This window comes from Barbus barbus (genome assembly GCF_936440315.1).
Source record: "Barbus barbus genome assembly, chromosome: 24".
Taxonomy (NCBI): domain Eukaryota; kingdom Metazoa; phylum Chordata; class Actinopteri; order Cypriniformes; family Cyprinidae; genus Barbus; species Barbus barbus.
Window position 1 is genome coordinate 21434976 of NC_136752.1, and position 22686 is coordinate 21457661.

The 22686-nt window shown below is 36.6% G+C and overlaps 1 protein-coding gene across 1 annotated transcript in view; it reads left to right on the forward strand.

The window, feature by feature from the left end:
- cdc42bpab (CDC42 binding protein kinase alpha (DMPK-like) b) overlaps positions 1-22686 on the forward strand; it is a 56070-nt gene that overhangs the window by 25339 nt on the left and 8045 nt on the right. Inside the window, exons 5-29 of the mRNA XM_079374919.1 lie at positions 132-280; positions 6110-6203; positions 6304-6504; positions 7141-7389; positions 7557-7636; positions 8151-8311; positions 8386-8508; positions 8648-8781; positions 9652-9894; positions 10049-10159; positions 10822-11072; positions 11236-11341; positions 13749-13873; positions 14031-14136; positions 14227-14375; positions 15617-15708; positions 16076-16152; positions 18660-18776; positions 19109-19189; positions 19926-20031; positions 20323-20459; positions 20632-20771; positions 20862-20943; positions 21666-21885; positions 22009-22071. Of these exons, the coding sequence (XP_079231045.1) occupies positions 132-280; positions 6110-6203; positions 6304-6504; positions 7141-7389; positions 7557-7636; positions 8151-8311; positions 8386-8508; positions 8648-8781; positions 9652-9894; positions 10049-10159; positions 10822-11072; positions 11236-11341; positions 13749-13873; positions 14031-14136; positions 14227-14375; positions 15617-15708; positions 16076-16152; positions 18660-18776; positions 19109-19189; positions 19926-20031; positions 20323-20459; positions 20632-20771; positions 20862-20943; positions 21666-21885; positions 22009-22071 (3397 nt within the window). The remainder of the gene's footprint in view (positions 1-131; positions 281-6109; positions 6204-6303; positions 6505-7140; positions 7390-7556; positions 7637-8150; positions 8312-8385; positions 8509-8647; positions 8782-9651; positions 9895-10048; positions 10160-10821; positions 11073-11235; positions 11342-13748; positions 13874-14030; positions 14137-14226; positions 14376-15616; positions 15709-16075; positions 16153-18659; positions 18777-19108; positions 19190-19925; positions 20032-20322; positions 20460-20631; positions 20772-20861; positions 20944-21665; positions 21886-22008; positions 22072-22686) is intronic.

Below are 22686 nucleotides of genomic sequence, written 5' to 3' on the forward strand. Positions count from 1 at the left end.
GAGATGGGATGGGTTAATCCAAGGGTAAAGGGAATTTAAAATATGTAAAATGCCTGTGATTTGATATCTTTGTTTCCCGTTATTTTTGTTTCTTCTGTTCTTATCCACTTCCTGTTTTTCTCTCCTCCCAGTACCTGGTGATGGACTACTATGTAGGGGGAGATCTGTTGACTCTGCTCAGTAAATTTGAAGATCGTTTGCCTGAAGACATGGCCAAGTTCTATCTGGCCGAAATGGTCTTGGCTATTGACTCTGTGCATCAGCTACATTATGTTCACAGGTGGGTCTTGACTCTTTAAACTAAGGTTGTTAATCAGTTAAAAATTTGACTGAATTAATGCTCATTCATTAATTAAATATATGGCATATGTCAGTATTTGCTGAACCCGTTTATGATGATCATTTAAAGATATCATTGTGACAGATGAAAGCATTGAATAGACATTAAAAAGCGGCTTTAGAAGTCAATATATTGCTTTTTTTGTTTCCACATCTATAAATGTATAATCCTATCACTGACCTACTGTTCACAGCAATCCATTTTGTAGTCTGGCTTGCTTGTAAAACTCTTTTATTTATTGAAACTACATGTTTTTTGATGAAATTTGAAAGCAGATGCCTTGTTAACCAGCCAAAATGTGACTTGTTGATTGAAACCAGATGTTTGGGTGAGGTGTATTAAATGGCTCATCTTTATTTTGCCATGACCCTGTTTTCTTGTTAGTAACAAGTAGTTTTAGAGGGAGGGACATTCTCATTTTAGGGAGAATTTGATTGGACAACAATCTGTGTAGTTCAACATGAGTCATCAGTGCTTTTGCGTGCAAGAAAAAACTTGTATTTGATTAAAGTCAGTTATGTCAAAGTTTTTTTTAAGGAAATTAAAAAAGAAATTCTGCAAAGATGCATTAAATTGATCAAAAATGATCATGTGACACTGAATACTGGTATAATGCTTGCTGAAAATTCAGTTTTGCCATCACAGGAATAAATTTCAATTTTAAAATATATTAAAATCTTAATAATATTTCACAATATTACTGTTTTTCCATTACAAATCTTACCACAAACTTTAGGGTAGATGACCTCAAAACGAATGAAAATGGATTAAAAGTTTTCGAATCAGCTAAGCATGCATGAAATCAGAGCAAGCGCAATGAGTCGGAAAAAGGCTATGTTTAGTCTAAGAGCAGGCTGGATTGGAACCCATCTTCGGTTATCACACAGGAAGTGTCAACATTTGCATAATGACAGGCACCAGTTGCATAGAGCCCACAGTGTGATGAATGTGTTTGTATTGGGACTTTGGGTACGTTTCAACAGTCCCACCAAACACACACTTTCTCTAATGTACTCATGTTGTCTTCCTCGCAAACTTATATGCAGCTCTTTTAGTCGCTGCTTTTGGGGCACCCAGAGGGACAGGCAGGGGAAAGTTAAAGGCAGTAATCATGGGGTTAGAGGTGTGGTCAGCTCTCCTCTCGTGAGAGTTTGGCACGCCTGGTTTGTGGAGGGTGGGGACAGAGTGGATTGGTCTCCAGGGATAGGGTTGGCGTGGGTGTGTTTTTCTATGAGCAAGCCATGTTAAAGGGTGTGCATTTGGGAATAAGCGCATCTGTATGTTTGAGGGTGGATGTACTGTGTGAAAGTTGAGACACCACAGTTTGCACAAATGCACAGTGATGGATACATAATTAGTACTGTACCATCTAAAAATTTGATTTAAAGGGATATTTCACTTGTGAATATTCTTTCATTATTTAATCACCCTTACAAACTTGTATGATTTTCTTTCTTCTATGGACATAAACGGGGATGTTTAGCAGAATGTTCACACTGCCCTTTTCCTTTAAAGCATGCTTTAAAGCTAAAAAAAAAAAAAGACAAAAAAGGCCCTATAAAATAGCCAAATACTAAATTAATTTTATAAAATTTATAAAATTGTGATTTAAAATGTGATTTAAAAAGATTTAAAAAAAATTGTGATTTATATATGACTATAATAATAATAATTATTATTATTAAAATAATTTGTCATTTACTATTTGGGTATAATTGAATGTATCTTTTATTTGGATACTTTCTTATTTTTATTCTGATCCCCTTTCTTTATATATATTCATGTTAAAATGTTATTTTAACTGTATTTTGAAATATTGAAAATGTTGTAATGCTTGAAAATGTACAAATAAAGTGATAATAATAATAATAATAATTAGTATTATTATTATTAAAGATAATAAAATATTAAACAAAACAAGAATTATTACTATTTTAAAACAGTGATATGAAAAGCATGTAATTATTTATATATTATATTATATTATTATATTATAAACATAATTATTTGACTTTAAAACATGCAGTACATTTATTTAATTAAATCACAGCTTTTGCAATTTAATAATCACAGTGAACCATATTGCGATTTCACTTTTATTCTACTTTTATTATAAGTTTACTTTTATTATAAGTAGTATGACAGTGACTTTATCATTCAGCATTGACATCAAACCTTACATGATGCATCTTCCATGGAGAAAAATGGCGGGGAATAAAGGTTCATTTTTTGGGTTAACTATGCCTTTAAATGGATTTAATAAATCTCAAATGACTCTTGTCATGTCATTAATTCACATTTACATTTTAAATGCTGCTTTCACACTTTGTTTCCAGTCTCCAGATTACATTAGTCGGCTCCTGCCCCGAAAGCTCCTTCCAGGAAAAGCTTGGAGCTCTTGCTTTCACCCAGCCCTCATTAGACTAAGTGGGCAAGCTGTTGTGTTAAAGTGGAGGATTTTTAGAGATTGTGCTCGTAAGTGGTGTTAAGTGCCCGGTTCCTCTCGGCCAGATATTTGCATAGGGTGCGCTCTGATCCTTCCACTAAAAAAGGACTGGCCCATGTCACAGCCCGAAGAGCCAACCGGACGCACTAGCATCTGAGTGTTTTTGTTGTGCGTGACCATTGCATTATACTCCGTTATTGATCAGGGCCATATGTGTATCCTGCTATTGATCAGAGCCATGTGCGTGATGCCTCAGCTGATTTCTAAGGAATCTGGAATTACATTCGCCACCAAGGCATGCCTCGTCGCACCTCAAAAGTCAAGAGGGAATCTCTTGTTACCTGTAAAGATCCTTTATCAAAGAGAAAGATGCACAGTCGTTGCCTGAGGATAAAGCCACATTCATCTGAACCGGCACAGGTGATTGGATGACCTCATAAAGAGCTTTGTTTGGCGACATCGATGGCGTTCTTAGTGCTTGTAGAACAGCTTTTTTTCAACAACATGGCCTTGACCTACAAATTGAAGTTTCCACATACTCCACTCTTCCAGTTTATTTTTAATTTTTTTTTAGAATTAATGGATTGAGCTCAGTGCTCGAGTAATAAAGAACGGAATGAATTGCTGAAATGTATCCAACGTCCCCATACAATGAGTCCCACCCCCTTCTCTTTCTTCCTGTCTATAGCTGACCAGTTCTCCCTGTGGTAGGCATGAGGCCGGGCCAGATGGTGCTCACAGATGGTTATTGTGGTCTTAAAGTGGGATTACCTCCCTCTGCTCGCAGTCCGCTGCTCCTTAAGACAGCAGCTCGGGACAGAGCCACCCAATTATCACCTACACTACAACCCCTGCTGACTAGGCCGGACCCCTTAATGCACCATTACAAAGTGAATTGCATTTAGCCTAGCAGGAGGCATGCGGCCAGGTTAACCAAATCTAATATAGATATAAGGCAAACTGAGATTAACAGTATAAATACAAGCTTAGCAATGAGTTACACACAAAAGTAATAATGAAAGACTGAGTAGCTATGGAGTCATCGCCAATGGCTGTGTCATGAATATTTCCACATTATCTGTGGTAAGCCTTGTTAGCTCATAGTGTTAATCTATGGACTCTGTAGAGCATATTTGTTTGGCTCAGAGTTTCTCTACTTCTGTAATTGGTTTAGCATGTCCTCCTCTGCTTTCTGATGTTTGCTCTGTGGCACTGGACCATGACGTGAGAATGGCCCAATCAAGCCAAAACCCTCTTGGAAAGAAAAAACTGTTTAAGACCTCAGTGACAGATTCAGCAAAATGAGGGGCCTGGATGGTCTGCAGAATTGGTCATGGATTATGGCTGTTGTTGAGAGATTTGCTGTGCATTGGGTTTCGATTTTGCTATTGAAAAAATATAAATGTATTTATAAATATTTTGTTTTTCAGTTAAAACATAAACTCTACGTAATTGATTGTGTCCGCAGAACTGTACATAAATTATGTAAGGATTTTCCTTCTGAAAAATTAATACATGAATTGCGTGTTTTTATTAAAAGTCAAACAATGCTTTCATCTGCCACAATAATGAAATAATAATGTCTCTGAATGATCAAATTCATTTGGTTGCTTTATCTATTTATACTGGTACAATACTATTCAAAAGTTTGTAATTCTAATAAATGCTGTTCTTTTTAACATTATATCTTAAGATTTTTGAGCATCAAAGTTACCATATTAGAATGATTTCTGAAGGATCATGTGACACTGAAGACTGGAGTAATGACTACTAAAAATTAATCTTTGCCATCACAGGAATAAATTACAAAAATTTTAAATTAACAAATTATAAATATAATAAAAAATCTAAATGATTTAAAAATATATAAAACCGTTATTTCAGATTGTAATAATATTTTACAGTATTACTGTTTGTAATTCATTTTTATTAAATAAATGCAGCCTTAATGAGCATAAGAGACATTTGAATGGTGGTGTATAGTTAAATATAGTAAAAAATATATTTTATGTCAGCTTATTTCATTGTTGATATACAGTATATGTATTAAAATTAATTAAAATCATATGTATACAACACGTTTTAAATGAAATATTGTTGCATTTATTACAATTAGTGGTATTAATTGTTTAGGCTTGTTTTCAGTGATTTAAAAAAATTCTGGGTGATTTGTTAATGGTTAAATTACTTACGAAACATGACGCCCGAACAGGAGTGTGGTATATTATAAACATTGTAATGTTCACTATAATATCATTTCATTATTCGGTGTGGATGAGGTCAAGCCATTATGAAAAGAGTTCCACCACCCACTGAGTTCCTCACACAATCTCAGACAGACCTCTCTGTGTTAAAGCCCTCATACATGGTTCAATTTGGCCCTCTATTCAGCTGCTCGACAACAGGGGGAGGCCGCCTGCCTCTCACCTCACACACGCACACACATTATATATCTTCATATCTTGCATTAATAATCAACACTTAGGGAAAAGATGTCTGTGCTTTCCACTACTCTCCTCACTCAATGTACTAAAACTCTGCCAAAGCTGGAAGATCACAGCTCACACACACACACACACACACTGTATGAGCTTGTAATGTCATTGGCTGTAAAGTGCAACAAAAACATCAGTAGTGCTGAGTTTTAGGGTTTATGAGCTGTTATGATTAATGATGTGCTGACGCTTGTAAATCCCCGGCTGTTTGAGTGAGATAGCGAGCGTGTGTCCTTCAAAGTTTTGCTTATCTCTTTTACGACAACCATCACTGAACTAGTGCCAGCTACAGGACAGTTGTGTGATTTATTGATATAGATAAACTTAGACATCTCAAACAGATATTGTATGAAACATCTCGCACAATTTAGAAATCTTGCACAAATCGTGCTGTTATTTGAGTAAGTGTAAAATGGCAAGAGTGTTAGCTGTTTGGTACATGACCTTTGACACTCATTAGGACACCACAGACCCTTTGTTAGTCCACCTGCACACCACTGTACCAGTGTGGTCTAATATATATGCCTTTAATTTAGCTATATATATATATATATATATATATATATATATATATATACACATAACATAAATAATAATAAAATAAACAAATAATACAGTAACTATATTTATTTATATAATTTAATTTAATATATATACACACACACACACACACACCATGGCAATGAATGATTATCATATTCATTTAGCATGACACTATAATACTTTGACTTTTTTTTGTTATGGTTCTTTTTGGTTTAAAAAATGAATGTTTATGATTGTGTTTTATGAATATAAATCAGAGATATTAATATATATACATATAATCAGGGATATTAAGCCAGACAATATCCTGATGGACATGAACGGTCACATCCGACTGGCTGACTTTGGCTCCTGCCTCAAGCTCATGGAAGATGGGACAGTGAGTTTGATCTTCAATCCTGAATTGTCAAGCACATGATTTCTTGCTCAGTAAGTCTTGTGTTATAACTTCCTGTTTTCTTGTACCTGTTTCCTCTCAGGTCCAGTCGTCTGTGGCAGTTGGGACCCCGGACTACATCTCTCCAGAGATCTTGCAGGCTATGGAGGACGGGAAGGGGAAGTATGGGCCGGAGTGTGACTGGTGGTCCCTGGGTGTGTGCATGTACGAGATGCTGTATGGAGAGACGCCCTTTTATGCTGAATCCCTGGTGGAGACCTATGGAAAGATCATGAATCATAAGGTTAGTTTGCACTGTGGACCAACATGCGATTCTGTGCAATAAAAGAAAGTGTAATGTGTATTTAAAGGTGATATGTGTAATTTGTCGGTGTTAAAATACTGTACATTCTTCCTTTAGTGACAAGCAAGCCATTTATTGCTTGTTTCCCCTGAATAGTGTAAAAACGCTATACTATCAAAACATGATCTTGTTCAGGAAAACAAATGCTATTTATGCAGTTCCGTTTTGTCATGCTAGTGATGCAGAAATTACACATTTCCCCTATAATTGTAGAGGACCTCTTCTGAAATCTGTTTGCAGTAGAGTAGCTTAATTTCTAGGTAACCCGTTCTTTTTTTAGTTCACCAGGATAATTTGTTTGTGTCTCTTTCTTGGTATGAAACAAAAAGTCATGAGTGGATTGTAGAAGTTTTGAATTAAATATTCTTTTTGTCTTTTCTTCACTATTTTATTCTGGATTAGTCATCTCAACCTAACAATGAGGTAAAAATTCACCTATTCATCAAGGTTCATTTAGTTTTGTGTGGGACTTAACTAATGGAGCACATGTAACTAGTGCAGATAGGAAGAGATAATTGAGAGAGTCTTAATGAGTAGCACTGAGCATTAAGTATATTTTAATTCATTCATTCTCAGGAGCGCTTCCAGTTCCCACTTCAGGTGACAGATGTGTCCGAGGAGGCTAAAGATCTCATACGGCGGCTGATCTGCAGCAGAGAACATCGGTTAGGCCAGCATGGTATCAACGACTTCAAACAGCACCCCTTTTTCACAGACATCGACTGGGACAACATCCGCACATGTGAAGCCCCCTACATCCCCGAAGTCAGCAGCCCCACTGACACTTCCAACTTTGACGTGGATGATGATTGCCTCAAAAACTGTGTATGTGTCTGATTTCTTTCTAATTTTATCCTGGAGCTGATGCATTTATTCCACACAAGTGCCTTAATGTGTGATTGATAGATTTTTGCAGAGACACATTTCCTCTTAAATATGCCACTATACAGAACTGGATTATTTTGATGCTTTGTTTTTCTAAAATATTTTAGGAGACGTTGCCCCCACCTTCACACACAGCATTTTCTGGACACCACCTCCCATTCATAGGCTTCACCTACACAAGCAAATGGTGAGTCAGATATTTATTCATCCTGCCTTTTTAAAATATGTATTAAAAAAATATGACAGTTACATTGTTACAAAAGATTTCTATTTCAAATAAATGCAGTTCTTTTGAACTTTTCATTCATCAAAGAATCCTTAAAAATGCATCACACTTTCTAGAAAAATACTGAGCAGCACAACCATTTTTTTACCAAGATAATAATAAATGTTTCTTGAGCACCAAATGAGTATATTAGAATGATTTCTGAAGGATTATTTGACTTTTATTATTTGAGAAATAAACTATAATTCAAAATATATTAAAATATTATATTTCACAATATTACTGTTTTTTTTATCTGTATTTTTAAAATACATGTAGCTTTGTGAGCATAAGAAACATTTTAAAAATATAAAAAAATCTTACCAGCTCCAAACTTTTGAATGGTGGTGTAGATTGTAGTGCACTTTAACAATTTGATTTATTCTGTACATCACAAAATTTTAACTGCAGTTTCTTGTGTGATGTGGTTCTATAGCACATTATCAGATCGAGGGTGTCTGCGGGAGTCCATTGGACCGCCACAGGTAGATGCTGATCTTCAGCGAAGCCTGGAGGAGAGCCTGGCCTCAGAGGCCTATGAGAGGAGGATCCGACGTCTAGAACAGGAGAAGACCGAACTTACCCGTAAACTACAGGGTGAGGGCACTACCACATCCACACTAGATCATATTTTATCTTTCTGTCTCTCTAAAACATCCTTTTTCCCTTAGAGTCCACGCAAACAGTGCAGGCACTGCAGTACCCTGATTCGGACGCCCCAGTGAATGGCAATAAAGAGGTAGAGATCCGGAGTTTAAAGAGTGAGATCGACATCCTGAAGAAACAGATAGAAGGTGAGAGCTCGATATTGGGTTAGAACACACCCAGTCAAAGGCACAGTCCTCTTCTTGGGTCTTTATTGTACTCTATTGATTACCCATTGAGTGTAGTGACATCTCTAGACAAAGACTCTATAATGTTTCGTCATGTTAGACTCTGGTCAGCTGGAACAGCAGTTGGAGGAGGCCAGCACAGTTCGAAGAGACTTGGAAGACTCGTCTAAGGTCATCAGGAGCTTAGAGAAACAGCTGAAGGGTGCCACACAAGAGAAAGCTGATCTGCACAAGGTACCTATTCTGCTGTATTTTAAAAATAGGCATAAGATCATACTGCTTTCTACACCAGTCTAGGGTGCTGAAGCTGGTCAACTCTGTCAAGATGTTTGGAGTATGGTTAACTAGCTCAGCCACGCCCCCACCATCTTAAACTAGTCTAAGACACAACTCCTCTAAAACCATCAGAAGACAGCTTGGCTAGACTGGGAAACCAGTTAACCACTTAAAGATGCTCCATGCTGTATTTGTTTTTTAGTGTTAGTGCCATAAAAGACCAACTAGTTCCCCTGTTTGTGACTGCTGGCATAGTATAATGGTAACAGTGACATGAATTGACTAAATTTTAACCATGCTGTTTAACAGGTTACTCTTTAGCTCAATGACTAGTAAATAGTTGATCATAGACAGTAGAATACACTACATGACTTTTAAAATGTGAACATATTTTAAAATGCTAGGGATCAACTTTGTAAATTGTTACAGAGAAATATTGGGCATCGTGCATTAAACGACTGAGGATCACACACTACCAGACTTTTAAGTCATACTGAACATAAATTAATGCAGAAACATGTCACATTGGTAGGAAGACACATGACAAATGAAAACAAAATATCTCAAAATATCAAACATATCTGATATCTTCCGACTGGATGGAATCATAGTCTGAAGCTAAAAAAAGTCTATGTCCATAGTACACTGTGATTTTCTATGAAATCTGTAAACTCAGACTGCTCAAAATCTGTAGATTGACTCTGACTTTCGGATAGCTAGCACTGACTTGTCCAGTCTGCAAATCAAGGGAAATATCTGGGAAATAGTTGTGTAGTGCATTCCAGCCTTAAGTCATGTTAACTTTGACTTTGTAATGAATATGTGAAGGAGCTGCTGGAGTTGGCAGAGAAGGTGAAGACTCAAGGGAAGGAGCTAAAGGAGGCTCACAGTCAAAAGAAGATGGCAATAGTGGAGTTCTCTGAGCTGAACGAGCAGCTGAGCGATCTGCGCTCACAAAAGCAGCGGCTGAGCCGACAGTTCAGAGACAAAGAGGAAGAGATGGAAGGAATTTCACAGAAACTAGAGGCTCTACGGCTAGAGATTCGAAAAGCTGAGAGAACACGCAAAGAGGTATACTTACTGAAACTTACTAGTATTTGACCTCTTTATAAAAGCCAAGTCAACACGTTTGTAATTTTGATGCAGTGCCCCAGCAATCATCAGTGGTATTGTATTTGTGGACTTGTTGGCTGCGTATTTGAGGTTTGTGGTGTTTTCCTTTCAGTTGGAGGCCCAGGCCGAGGAGCAAGCAGCAGAAGCTCAGAAAGAGAGGAAGCTACGAGAGAGAACCGAACAATACAGCAGACAGTTGGAGGAGGAACTGGAAGGGATGAAGGTGACAATCCATGAGTACATTAATATACATAAATTTCCTGATAATTGGCCATTTATAAATTTTATGTGTGTATATATATATATATATATATATATATATATATATATATATATATATATATATATATATATATATATATATATATATATATATTATATTATATTATATTATATACTAAAGTTACAAAAGTGATTTAATCAAGAATAGTGAGAGATTAACATGAATGACAGACAGCAGGAATATTAGACTGCTGTCACTTTAAGAGCTGCCCAGATCCGATATACTATTACACATGTGTTTTCTTTCCCAGCTTTTTGCTTTCACTTAAGACCTACTGTGTTTACGTGCATGCGCCTGCTGATTGTGTTTCAACAGCTTAAAATCAAATTATTATTCATTAAAATCAAAATTAAACTGCAATGTTTAACAACCACGTGCAAACGATGAGTTTTCATGACCACGTAGCACAGCAACATCACGTGAGCATTTAACTGTGATAGAGACGATAGTCCAAAATCTCTACCCTCTATATATGTGTGTGTGTATATACAGTATATACATATACATGAAAAACATCGTTTGCTCCCATTTTCCTCCTTTTCTCTCTTTCTCTTAGTCCTTTCCTTCACTTCATGCTTACATATGTCTTGATCCTCCTACAGCAGTTGAAACAAGCTGGGCCGCCTCACGCAGCTGCAAGCTCAGACCAACAGCAGGAGCTGATGCGCATACGGGCAGAGCTGGAGAAGAAGAACGTGCAGTATGAGGAGGAGATGTGTCGCCGAGAGACACTCCATAGCAGCGAGCTGAAGGGCCTGAAGAAGGAGCTACGCGATGCTGAGGGTCAACACCTCACACTCCAGAAAGAGATTCTCATGCTCAAAGACAAACTGGAGAAAACCCGCAGAGAAAGGTACATGTGTAACTATATCTGACCAGGTGCAGTTTCTTTACATTGTCAGTGAAAGCATCATGTAATCTTACAGCTTTTCTTGTCTGCCACCCACTTAGACCGAAAGAGCCAATCAGATGCACTACAGATTGTTTCATCATGTTCATTGTTGTGTTTGTAACAGCCAAACTGAGCGAGAGGAGTTTGAGACGGAGAACAAGCAGAAGTACGAGAGGGAAAGAGCCCATCTGACAGATGAAAACAAGAAGCTCACGAGTGAAGTGGAGAAAGTGAGATCTCTATCGCTCTCATGATATTCATTAGCCTGTGTCTCTTTCATCACAATAAGTATACATCAAACCCCTGAAATTCCCCCTTCTCCTCTGGCACTCTTTCCCCAAATCTGCTAACATTCCTGGAGAGAGATTGTAACCACACACACTTACACAAAATTGCTTCTTGGCTCAGCCACTGTTTACTTTGGAGTGCGGGTTAAAATCGGAATCAGCCACTCAAATAATTCTGCAAGTTTGGACATATCAGATATTAAAGGGCTCCTTATTTTTGGTGGCATGGATATTAAACATTATTCATTTCGTAAAAATACCTGGAAACCCAAAACACAAAGGCAGTTTAAAACAATAGCGCAGCCAGCCAGAGCTGTCATGTCAAATGCCAGATTGGATGAGGTTTAGAAACATAAGCAAGAATGATGGGATTTGGAAGGAATTGAACCAGGATGTGAAATGCCTGAATAAATTCACATTCCTATCAAAGAGCACTGCAGAAGTTTTGCATGGACTCGCCGTAACATATTATTTTTGCTTCCTGTCTTTCGTACAATGTTCACTTCCTACTGAACAAAGAACCAATGAAAGTTAGTCAAGTTGATCTGGGATAAATAACAAACTGCACTATTATTTTTTTGCTATTACGTTTCCACTGAGCGGTACGGTTCGGGACCGAACACCCTGATCCAGGTAAATATACCCAAAACGAATTGTATATAATTGTTTAATTACTACAGAGACACCAGAGCCTGCGGCAAATGTCGGAAGGACTAGCCGTGCGTAAGGTTGCTCGAGGCAGATACATGAGCACTGAGCACCCGGTGATCTCCTTGAGCTTCAAAATCGGCATAGCAAATTTTCCAAATAAGCGCTATCTTTATAAATATATTTATAAATTTGAGTTTTAAACAACTACATTCTCGCCTGAAAAACTCTTAAAACTACATTTCATGACAGAATAACAGTAATATTTTGAAAATTACCCGGGTTTTGGGGCAATGACGTTTCCCAAGTCCACAAGAAGAGACAAGAATGCATATTGAGAAACGGCAATTGTCTGTGAAAATATAAAATGATAAAATACACTGTTACATTTTTTTTGTGTTTGCGCACTCAGATGTACATAAACCCAACACTCATGGACAGCAGAGCAAAACGAGTGAAGGAGAAGCTTTATCCCCTTGTATCACGCAAAAGTGACGATTCTAGTCAACCAATCATCATTCTGCAGTGAGTTTAACTCCACCCTTTTGGTACCCTTTGCTGTGCTAGGTACCCCAAGGGTACCAAAAAAGTGGTACGGTAAGGTTCGCTATTTTGGTACCATTCACAGATCTGACAATGGAAACGGACATAATTGCACACCGTACCGTACTGTACTGAACCGTACCGCTCAGTGGAAACGAGCCATAATTGATTAGATGATAAAATGAGAGAAAAACTGCCATAGATTTATACTTAAAGGGATAATTCACCCCAAAATGAACATTGTTATTATTTACTCGCCCTCAAGCTATTCCAAACTTATGAGTTTCTTCTGTTGAACTCAAAAGAAGAAATTTTGAAGAATGTTGGTAACCAAACAGTTGACAGTATCCACTGACAGCATTCCATACTACTGACATACAAAGTCAGGGCTTTCTTGGCTACCAAATAAATACACTATATTGCCAAAAGTATTGGGTCACCCCCTTCTAATGAACAGGTTTGACTACTTTAGTAATTTCTATGAGTACAAATCTTAATGTTTAAGCATATAAAGATATTCTAGGGAATTGCGTGCTTCTAATTTTATAACATCAGTTTGGACAGGACCCTTTTCTATTTTAACATGACAGTGCCTCTGTGTATAAGGCACAGTTCAAAAAGACATGATTGATTCAGTCAGTGTGGAAGAACTTGACTGGTCTACAGAAAGCCAAGTCCTAATCCCAGCTGAACACCTCTGGTGTGACTTTATATGCAGACCTTGAGCCAAAAACTCATCACCAAACAACAATATAATATATATTTTTTTTTATTATTTATGTTTTTTATATTTATTTATTTTAGCTTTATTTTTTATTTGTTTTTGTTATTTTTAGTCATTTTAGTGCTTGCCAAGGTTAGATGTCATTATTTTTTTTAAAGTTTAATTATATTATATAATTATGCAGTAATATGATAAAAAATATCATATCTATTATTTATAATAAATATCTGAATTGTATATTTTATTTGAGCTTTTTTCAGTTTATGTTTTTGTTGTTTTAGTTTTAGTTAACCATAACAACACTGGTAGAAACATGCCAACAACCACCTTAACAACTGCAATGCCTGTCATATCCACCCAGTGACTATCCGTCTGCTTCCTCACATCTTTACTTTTCTGTTCTTAACTCTTTGTGGTGTCTTTTTCTCTTTTCAGCTGAGCTGTATGTATGAGCAGCTCAGCAGTAGTCACAGGCAGCTGGAGGAGGAGATGAGAGAGTTGGCTGATAAGAAGGAGAGCGTTGCCCATTGGGAGGCCCAGATCACTGAGATCATCCAGTGGTGAGTGGAGCCCCCTACCTGCAGCCACGTGACATTACAATTGCAGAGAAAGGCACATGATAATGATGACCTTTACCCATGTCTGCAGATCATTTGACCATTCATCACTTGAATACAGTTGCATATACACATTGCTGAACTAAACTAATCTATACAGGGTGAGCGATGAGAAAGATGCTCGCGGTTACCTCCAAGCTCTAGCCACAAAAATGACAGAGGAGCTTGAAGGGCTAAGGAACACCAGCTTGGGAGCCAGAGGAACGGTGAGACATGCACACAGCAGATAAAGATGAAACCCATATTCTCATTTTCCTGCTTGTCTGATGTGGTGGGCCTCTCTCTCGTTTTGTTAGGACATGCCGTGGAAGATGAGGCGCTTTGCTAAGCTGGACATGTCTGCGCGTCTGGAGCTGCAGTCTGCGCTGGATGCTGAGATCAGAGCCAAACAGTCCATCCAGGACGAGCTCAACAAAGTCAAAGCATCCAGCATTGCCACAGAATGGTGAGACCACACATATCAGCGTCTACTGAAACTAGAGATCTGGGGCTGGATTCACAAAAATCTTCTTAAGAAATAAGTTAAGAAATTTCTAAAGATAAATTCCACGAAGTGAGTAAGAATGTTCTTAAGTGCAATTCTTGAAAAATTCTTAAGTTCTCAAATATATTCTTAAGAACATCTTAATTTTTTTCTTAAGAAGAAAATGACGGTCTTTATCTGAGTGAAGACATGACGCACTGATAAACTCACACTTTATTGTCTTTTTGCGCGTCCTGCAGATTACCCTAATAATCATAGTAAGCACGCACAATCTTTTTGTCGCTACTTTGACTGGCGCTCAGCTTCACGTTTTTAATGTGACGTGTTTTTGAACAGGCTGTCTCAAGATGAAGCGATCGGTTTCATTCATTTTTGTGCAGTGATTTTGCGCTTTCATCCGAGTAAATGCTTCTGTTATGTGTATCTGCGCTGCTACAGCAAACACGTCATGTGTGTCGGCACATTCATATGCGCTGCATACTGCCAAAGATTATGTCGTATTTCTAAGCTAAAATAAAAGCGTCCAATTAAAGCTCCCTATCTTACTCGTTTTTGTAGAGTTGCTACTGAGTTTTGAAGTCAGCAAAAAGTAGCGTCACACATAGGCTAATCATGACGATCATTGTTTACATGATCAGTCATCGCTGTCACTTCAGAAAACTCGCGCACATCCCTATTAATAGTCATACTATGTATTAGGCTATATGTAGCTAATGTTGTCGTAATGCTTAAATATAACAATTAATTTGAAATAACCCAATAATTTCATTAAATAATTCTTTCTCTTTTGTATTTAAGACAAGTCTGGGGCTGTTCTAAATTTAAGAAGTTATTTACAATGATTTTTAAGAAGGTTCTTTTCAAGAATTTGAATTCTTCTTAAGTTTTGTCTTAAGAAAAAAAGATAAGAATATTCTTAAGAAGAATGTTTGGGAATACAAAATATTCTTAACTTTTTCTTAAGTTAAAAAATAAGAAGAAAATGGCAGTTAAGAAGAAAATTCTTAAGAATGTTGCTGATTTCATTTAAAGTCTAATAACTTTTTTTCAGCTCAATGAACATTCGTTTCACTCTTTATGTGAATAGTTTTGAAAATATCTTAGCTTTAGCTAAATTTAGCTTATTTTGTTCACTCTCTTTTCGAATGAGGTGAATTTAAATAGAGTGACACAGTTTTTTGTCTGTTATTTTTATCTTACAGCAAATTGCAAGATTCCGAAAGTAGAAACCAGGAGCTGCTTGCAGAAATTGAGAGGCTGAGGAAGGAGACAGAGGAGCTGAGACTGAGGAGAGGTGGCGATCTGTCTTATTTTATTGTTAATAATATATTTTATAACATTTATTAATATTTTTAATATTAAATAAATAGGTTTTATTTTGTTTTAGTCATTTTACTTTTTTTTTATTCCTATATAGCTATAATTTATTTTTATTTCCATTTAATTTGAGTAATTTTAGTGCTTAAATTAACTGATTTCAGTTAATTGCCAAGGCAACATCTAATTAACAAAAACAATAACAACACTGGTGACAATCAAATATCCAACCTACTCAGCAATGCTTTTCATGATGTGACATAAAAAGAGCATTTCTGGCTAAGTTACAGTCTAATTTGATGAGATTTTCAAAATGTGTTTTGATAAGATTCTGTCATTTTTAGGAGTGAAGCATCAGGATTCCCAGAATTCTTTCTTGGCATTCCTCAATGCGCCCACTTCTGCTCTGGATCAGTTTGATGTAAGTTTGAGATCCCAGGTGTTGTTCATGAGAATATCTGCATAGAGGTTCACTCTGGTTTCCAAAGAAATCTTTCTCATCATTCTTATTTGCATTTGTTTTCATATGCTTTCTGTATTCTTCTGACACATCCTGATCTGTTTTATTATTTTCTGTTTTTTCTCCTATCATAATGTGTATGGTTATTGTTTTGTTTTTTCATTCTGTTGTCCATCAGGACTCATTGTCTTCCTCTTCGTCGTCTTTAGTTGAATTTTGGGAAGATGTAAGTTCTTCTTTAGCCATGTTATAGTGGAATGTCTTTTTGCATCATTCATTTTACACATTCAAAAGCAGACAAGTAAAGGCCCTACTCCAGTTATGAAACTCCCACAGGAAAGACACATGCCTTTGGTGTGAGAGACCCGGGTTCGAATCCACTGTGAGACACCAATGTGTCCCTGAGCAAGACACTTAACCCCTAGTTGCTCCAGAGGCGTGCGACCTCTGACATATATAGCAATTGTAAGTCGCTTTGGATAAAAGCGTCAGCTAAATGAATAAATGTAAATGTAGTTTGCATTGCGTTAGCATGTTGCTAAGCTAATAGCACAACATTCAAATAAGTATAAAAGTACATAGCACAGACAAATAAAGGGTAACAAAGGACATTTTTCACTACACTAATCCTTTTTATTCATACTTTTCTGTATTGAATTCAGTATTTTATGTTCTACCAATGATATAGTTCATGGTTATGCTGTACTTAGCTGATCCTACATCCACTTCAGTGACTTGTGGTAGCGACTCCTTGGAGTTCTTTGATGTGAAGTGATTCCTTTGTGCATGTAAACTATGCCCAGAAATCCAACGACAGATTAGACGTGTTCTTACACGCCTTCATTCCCTTCCCTCCGTTCTCCAACCTGCCGTCCCAGGCCATGATCGTATCCAGCTGACACTTGTACATGAAGTTTGACACTCCTCTCATCTTTTTTCCTCTCTCCATGTAAAGCGATCACCCTCTTTTGGTCCTGGAAGCAAAACCAGACGTGTAAGACCTGTTTTTGTCCTGTGTCACAGCAAAATCCCCCCTCTGTCATAATTTTTGTGACGGCTGGTTTTGCAATCTGCATGGGTGGCAGCTCTGATTGTGGTGATATCTGTATTGCATGAGACCTTCAATGCTTAAATGCATCTGAAATGTGTTTGGGGACCTTTCTTTCATCTATTGAAACACATATATGTGATTGAAGTCTTATATATTAATATACTTCAGAGAATCTGGGTTATTGACTGGGTTAGTTAATTAAACTTGGTGGTTTATTTTCCATACCATGTGCTTTTATGGTACATTTTAAAAGTCCATTTAAATGGAAACATATAGAATTAATTTACTTGGCTTAATATTTGGATCTAATTTTAACTTTTGCACTTGTATAAAGATTAAACACAAAAATAAGTTGATTGCTTAAAATAATCAGTTTCACATCATTTGCTGACTGTTATGTCGATCCAAACCTCGTCTTGTTTTTCTCCATAGTGCACAGAATAAGTTTTCACTGTCTTCTTTTTCTTTCAAAGATGGTCAAAATCCAAAAAAAGAGAAAAGTTTCAAAGATGTTAAGTTGCAATAGTTTTCTATTTCAAACAAATGTTGTTCTTTGGAACTTTCTGTTTGTGAAAGAATGCTGGAAAAAAATGATCATGGTTTCCACAAAAATATTAAGCTGCAACAGGTTTTCAACAAAATAATGAGATATGTTTATTGAGCAGCGAATCAGCATATTAGAATGATTTATGGAATAATGGCCGCTGAATATTACTTTCCGCTGAATATTACTTTTATATTATTTTGCCACCACAGGAATAAATTACATTTTAAAATATATTAAAATAGAAAACTTTTTTTTTTTTTTTACATTGTAATAATATTTTCCAATATTACTGTTTTTGCTGTTTATATCAGCTAAATGGAGCTTTGCTGAGCAAAACCGGTTTCATTTTAAAACATAAAAAAAAAATGTAATCAACCCCAAATTTTTGAACAGTAGTGTAGCTGTTTGTTTAAAAGTTATACAGAAATCATTTGAAAGACATGACAGTGAGCAAATGATGAATGAATTTTCACGTTTAAGTAAACTAATCCTTTACAGATCACTTTAATGTAAGACCCTCATAAATTGTGGATATGCTTCCCTTTATTGTTTTCCATGTAGTTCCATGGGTTTGTGTTTTTTCCCATGCTGTTTCTGCCTTTCATTCCGTCTTGCATGTGTAGTTGGTGTGTGGTCTCTGTGTAGCGGGTGTATTGTGCCTTCACTCATTGGCTTGCTGCCTGGGTGCACATGCTTTGTTCTGCTTAGAGGGTGTAATTCCAGTAAAAATATTATTGTCATGATAAGCTTTATAGTCTTGATGTACTGCTGCGAGTGTGTTTCGCTCTGCATGGTGGCATATTCTTCTGGTATCACAGTCTGCCACATGACACATTTTATAAAGATAATTACCATCTTTTTGTATCTTAGCTTGACTCGGCAGATTTCACTCCCTCCAACACTCCGTCACGAGATGAAGACTCAAGATCTCGGCGTATATCACGCTCACGCTCCCCATCCACCGCCAGTGACATGGAGCCTATTGAGGTATCATTTGGACTCTTAAAGGAATATTCCACCTAAAAATGAAAATACTGTTTCTATTTAATTGCCCTCATGTTATTCCAAACTCATATGCTGTTACTTTTTTCTGTGAAGCATAAAAGCAGATGTACTGGCCACTCTTTTCCATATAATTAAAGTGATCCAGCCTGGATCCAACATTTATGATTAATGTTTTTGTGTTTCACAGAAGAAAGAAAGCCAGGTTTGAAATGATGACAGAATTTTCATTTTGAGTCAATTATTCCTTTAACTCTTACCATCTCCTCTGTTTATATAATAAAATGTACTCATGTGTTGGTGTGTCCTCCTCCTAGTTGATTGACCACACATCACGTAGTCTTCAGACTCCAACGGGCAGATCAGGCTACGGGAGCTTGGGACACTCATCGCCTAAGGTAACTGTTTACATGATAACAGTAGAAATGTGTCAATCTCTATAGATTACACTACTTTTCAAATATTTGGGGTAGGTAAGATTTTTAAATACAATAAAATTGTGAAATATTATTACAGTTAGAAATAACTTTTCTATTTGAATATGTTTAAAATGTTAATTATTTCTGTGATGGCAAGGCTGAATTTTCAGCAGCCGTTGCTCCAGTCTTCAGTGTCACATGATCCTTCAGAAATCATTCTAATTTGCTGATTGGGTGCTCAAGAAACATTTCTTATTATTCTATTTTTAGGATTCATTTATAAACAGCATTTATTTGAAATAGGATTTTTTGAAACCTTATGAATGTCTATTTATGCATTATAAAACGATTAATTTCTGGATAAAATTAAGATTTTTTTTACTGACCTCAAACATTTAAACTGTAGTGTATTGCTGTAATGATTGAACCATTCTGTACATTTCTATATTTGTGCTGCAGAACTGCATTAAGTATGAATTTAAGTAGATTATCGAGAAATAGGCATTACCATGTGGTTGTTTAATATTATAAACTTTTTTTATTTTCATGAATTTCCAGCAAAAAAAAGTTTTATGCTATAATATTTTATTGTGCTTTAGGAATTTTGCCCAATACTCATATTGTCTAACATTATCTTGAGGCTGTAATATTTCTATTGAAACAGCTATGGATATGGTTGTGTTTAATTACATTGTTGATGTTCTATGCTCCACAGCCCAAGGCACACCAGTTTATTGTGAAGACCTTCAGCGTTCCCACCAAATGTGCCCAGTGTACCTCTCTGATGGTGGGACTTATCCGTCAGGGCTGCACCTGTGAAGGTGAGGCAACAGAAGAGAAAGGAGTCTGGGTGTTTAAAGTATTAGAGACAGCAGTAAATATGATATGACCCATATGACCTTTTTTCTTCTGAGGAACACACACGGAGAACCAGCATAAATCTTTAATATTTCCCCTATTGTGTTCCACAGAAGAACTAAAGTCAAACAGGTTTGGAAACAAAAATAAGGGTGAACCTCTCAGGTTTATAGAATGTTCTCCGATGCAAGGATGCCTTATTGGCAGAATGCTCAGTAATGCTCACTGCCCATGTTCTCCATTTCTCCTTACAGTCTGCAGCTTCTCCTGTCACGTCACCTGCGCTGATAAAGCGCCCTCTGTGTGCCCCGTCGCACCAGACCAAACCAAGGGCAAACTGGGAATTGACACTCAGAGGGGCATTGGGACTGCATATGAGGGCCATCTTAGGGTACGAGTTGCTCTTCATATTTCGTTCACTGTTGACCACTCTGTTTTATTTATGGGGTTCAGAAACAACCTTTTCCACTGTTGTCTGTTTATCTGGATGTACAGTATTGGCCACAAACTTAAATTTTTTTTTGTTTGCTGACTTGTAATGGAGCTTTGATGGTCTTTTCCAGATACCAAAGCCCACAGGGGTGAAAAGGGGTTGGCAGAGGGTCTGGGCAGTGGTATGTGACTTCAAACTTTTCCTGTATGAGCTTGGAGAAGGAAAAGGCGCTCAGCCTGGTATTTTAGTTAACCAGGTCATTGACATGAGGTGAGGGAGATCTTCATTCAGATGTGATGCTCAAATATTTAAGTAAAATATTTCATGTATTATACATGTACACACTTTTATCCCGAGCAGGGATGAAGAGTTTTCTGCCAGCTCTGTTTTGGAGTCTGATGTCATCCATGCTAACAAGAAGGATATCCCCTGTATTTTTAGGGTAAGAGCATACAGACAATTTGTAATTTCTCACTGTAGAATCTCTTTTTCTGACATTGTCATTTTTCTGTGACAATTAAATTAGTATTTATGTGCAAACCATTATCCGTTTTTTTTTTTTTTTTTGCTAAAAAAGTGTTTTTTTATTATTATTATTATTATTTTTTTATTTTTTTTTTTAATTGACCCCAAATTTTTGAAAGGTAGCGTATACCTTGAAAAATATCATTTGGATTTTTTTCGCAAATATTGTACAGGGGGAGATGGAAATTAATAACAATATTGTAAAAAGTACTTCGATTATTGTTGTAGTATAATTATAATATATATTGTTGTTATTGCCATAGAAATACAAAATGCAGTAACTACACATTTTGTCTAAATTTAGTTATAACCAAAAGCAGATCTCTAAAACTTTGATCTGTTCTGTTACACACAACCATTTTTGGCCATTTGTCTTAGTCTCAGTGTTGGTGTAATAATTGCATTGTGCCTTTGTAGAATAGGGATTTATTTTTTGTCCTAAATTCTTAAATTTCCTCTTTCATCAACCATTTTTTTCTCACAATGGTTTCTTCAAAATATCACAGATCAAATTATAACAATTGGGCGATTTGTAATAATCATGATTGAAGTAACTATAGCCTTAGGCAGTCATTAGTCATTTCATTTCAAGACAGTTTTGAATAAATTTTTATACATTGTTCTCCGTTCATTCCACAGGTAACAGCATCTCAGCTGTCCGCCTTCTCCAGTCAGAAGACATGCATCCTGATCCTAGCCGACAATGAGCAAGAGAGAACGAAGTGGGTGTGCGCTCTGAATGAACTGCACCGCATCCTGAGGAAAAACAAGCTGAAGGAGCGCTTTGTGTATGTGCCTAAAGAAGCGTATGACAGCACCCTTCCTCTCATCAAAACCACCCAGACTGCTGCTATTATAGGTACAGAGACACACAAAACACACAAACTCGTCTTGTCAGATCAACACTATGCCAAAGAGCAAATACTGATACTCTTACCAAGTGTTTAATTAAAAAATTTTGACTGTCACAATTTCTGTTTAGACCATGAACGGGTTGCTTTGGGGAATGAGGAAGGCCTGTTTGTAATCCACGTCACCAAAGATGGTAAAACTTCCTTCATTAATCCTCCTTTTTTATTGGGCAATTTCTTCATTGCCCAATAAACTGAAGGCCTGTGGCTGAGTGGTCAAAAATCTAGACTGGTCACTTAACGTTTGTTGGTTTAAACCTCGGAAAGTCTGATGTATGTGCTACCAGGTCGCTTCAGGGTAGTTGAGGTAAAATTCCTATAATTCCCAAATGTTAAAAACATTGACATGCTCTCCATCATTTTGACAGAAAAAATGAGTCTATTGCATTGGAATGCCAGACGTTTACTTAATTTTAGGGAGAATGAAAACAACAACCGATAAAAATGGAGCATTATGGAAAATGTAGAACCCAGTCTGTCAGAGTGACAGATAATGGTTATTTTTAGTTTTGTGAATTACCTTTCTTTGAATAAAAGCAGATAAATCAATGTTTGTCCTATTTTTCCTGTTTATCAGAGCAGACATCTGATTACAAATCTATTAAAGGTTGTAAACTCTTGATTTGAAACTCGATTTGATTTGAGTTGTAAACTCACAAAAATGTTTGATTTGTAAGATTTTTTTTTTATTTTTTTACTCTTTTAAACAGGGCACTACCATTGCTGAACCGTATGTCCAGTAAAATAAC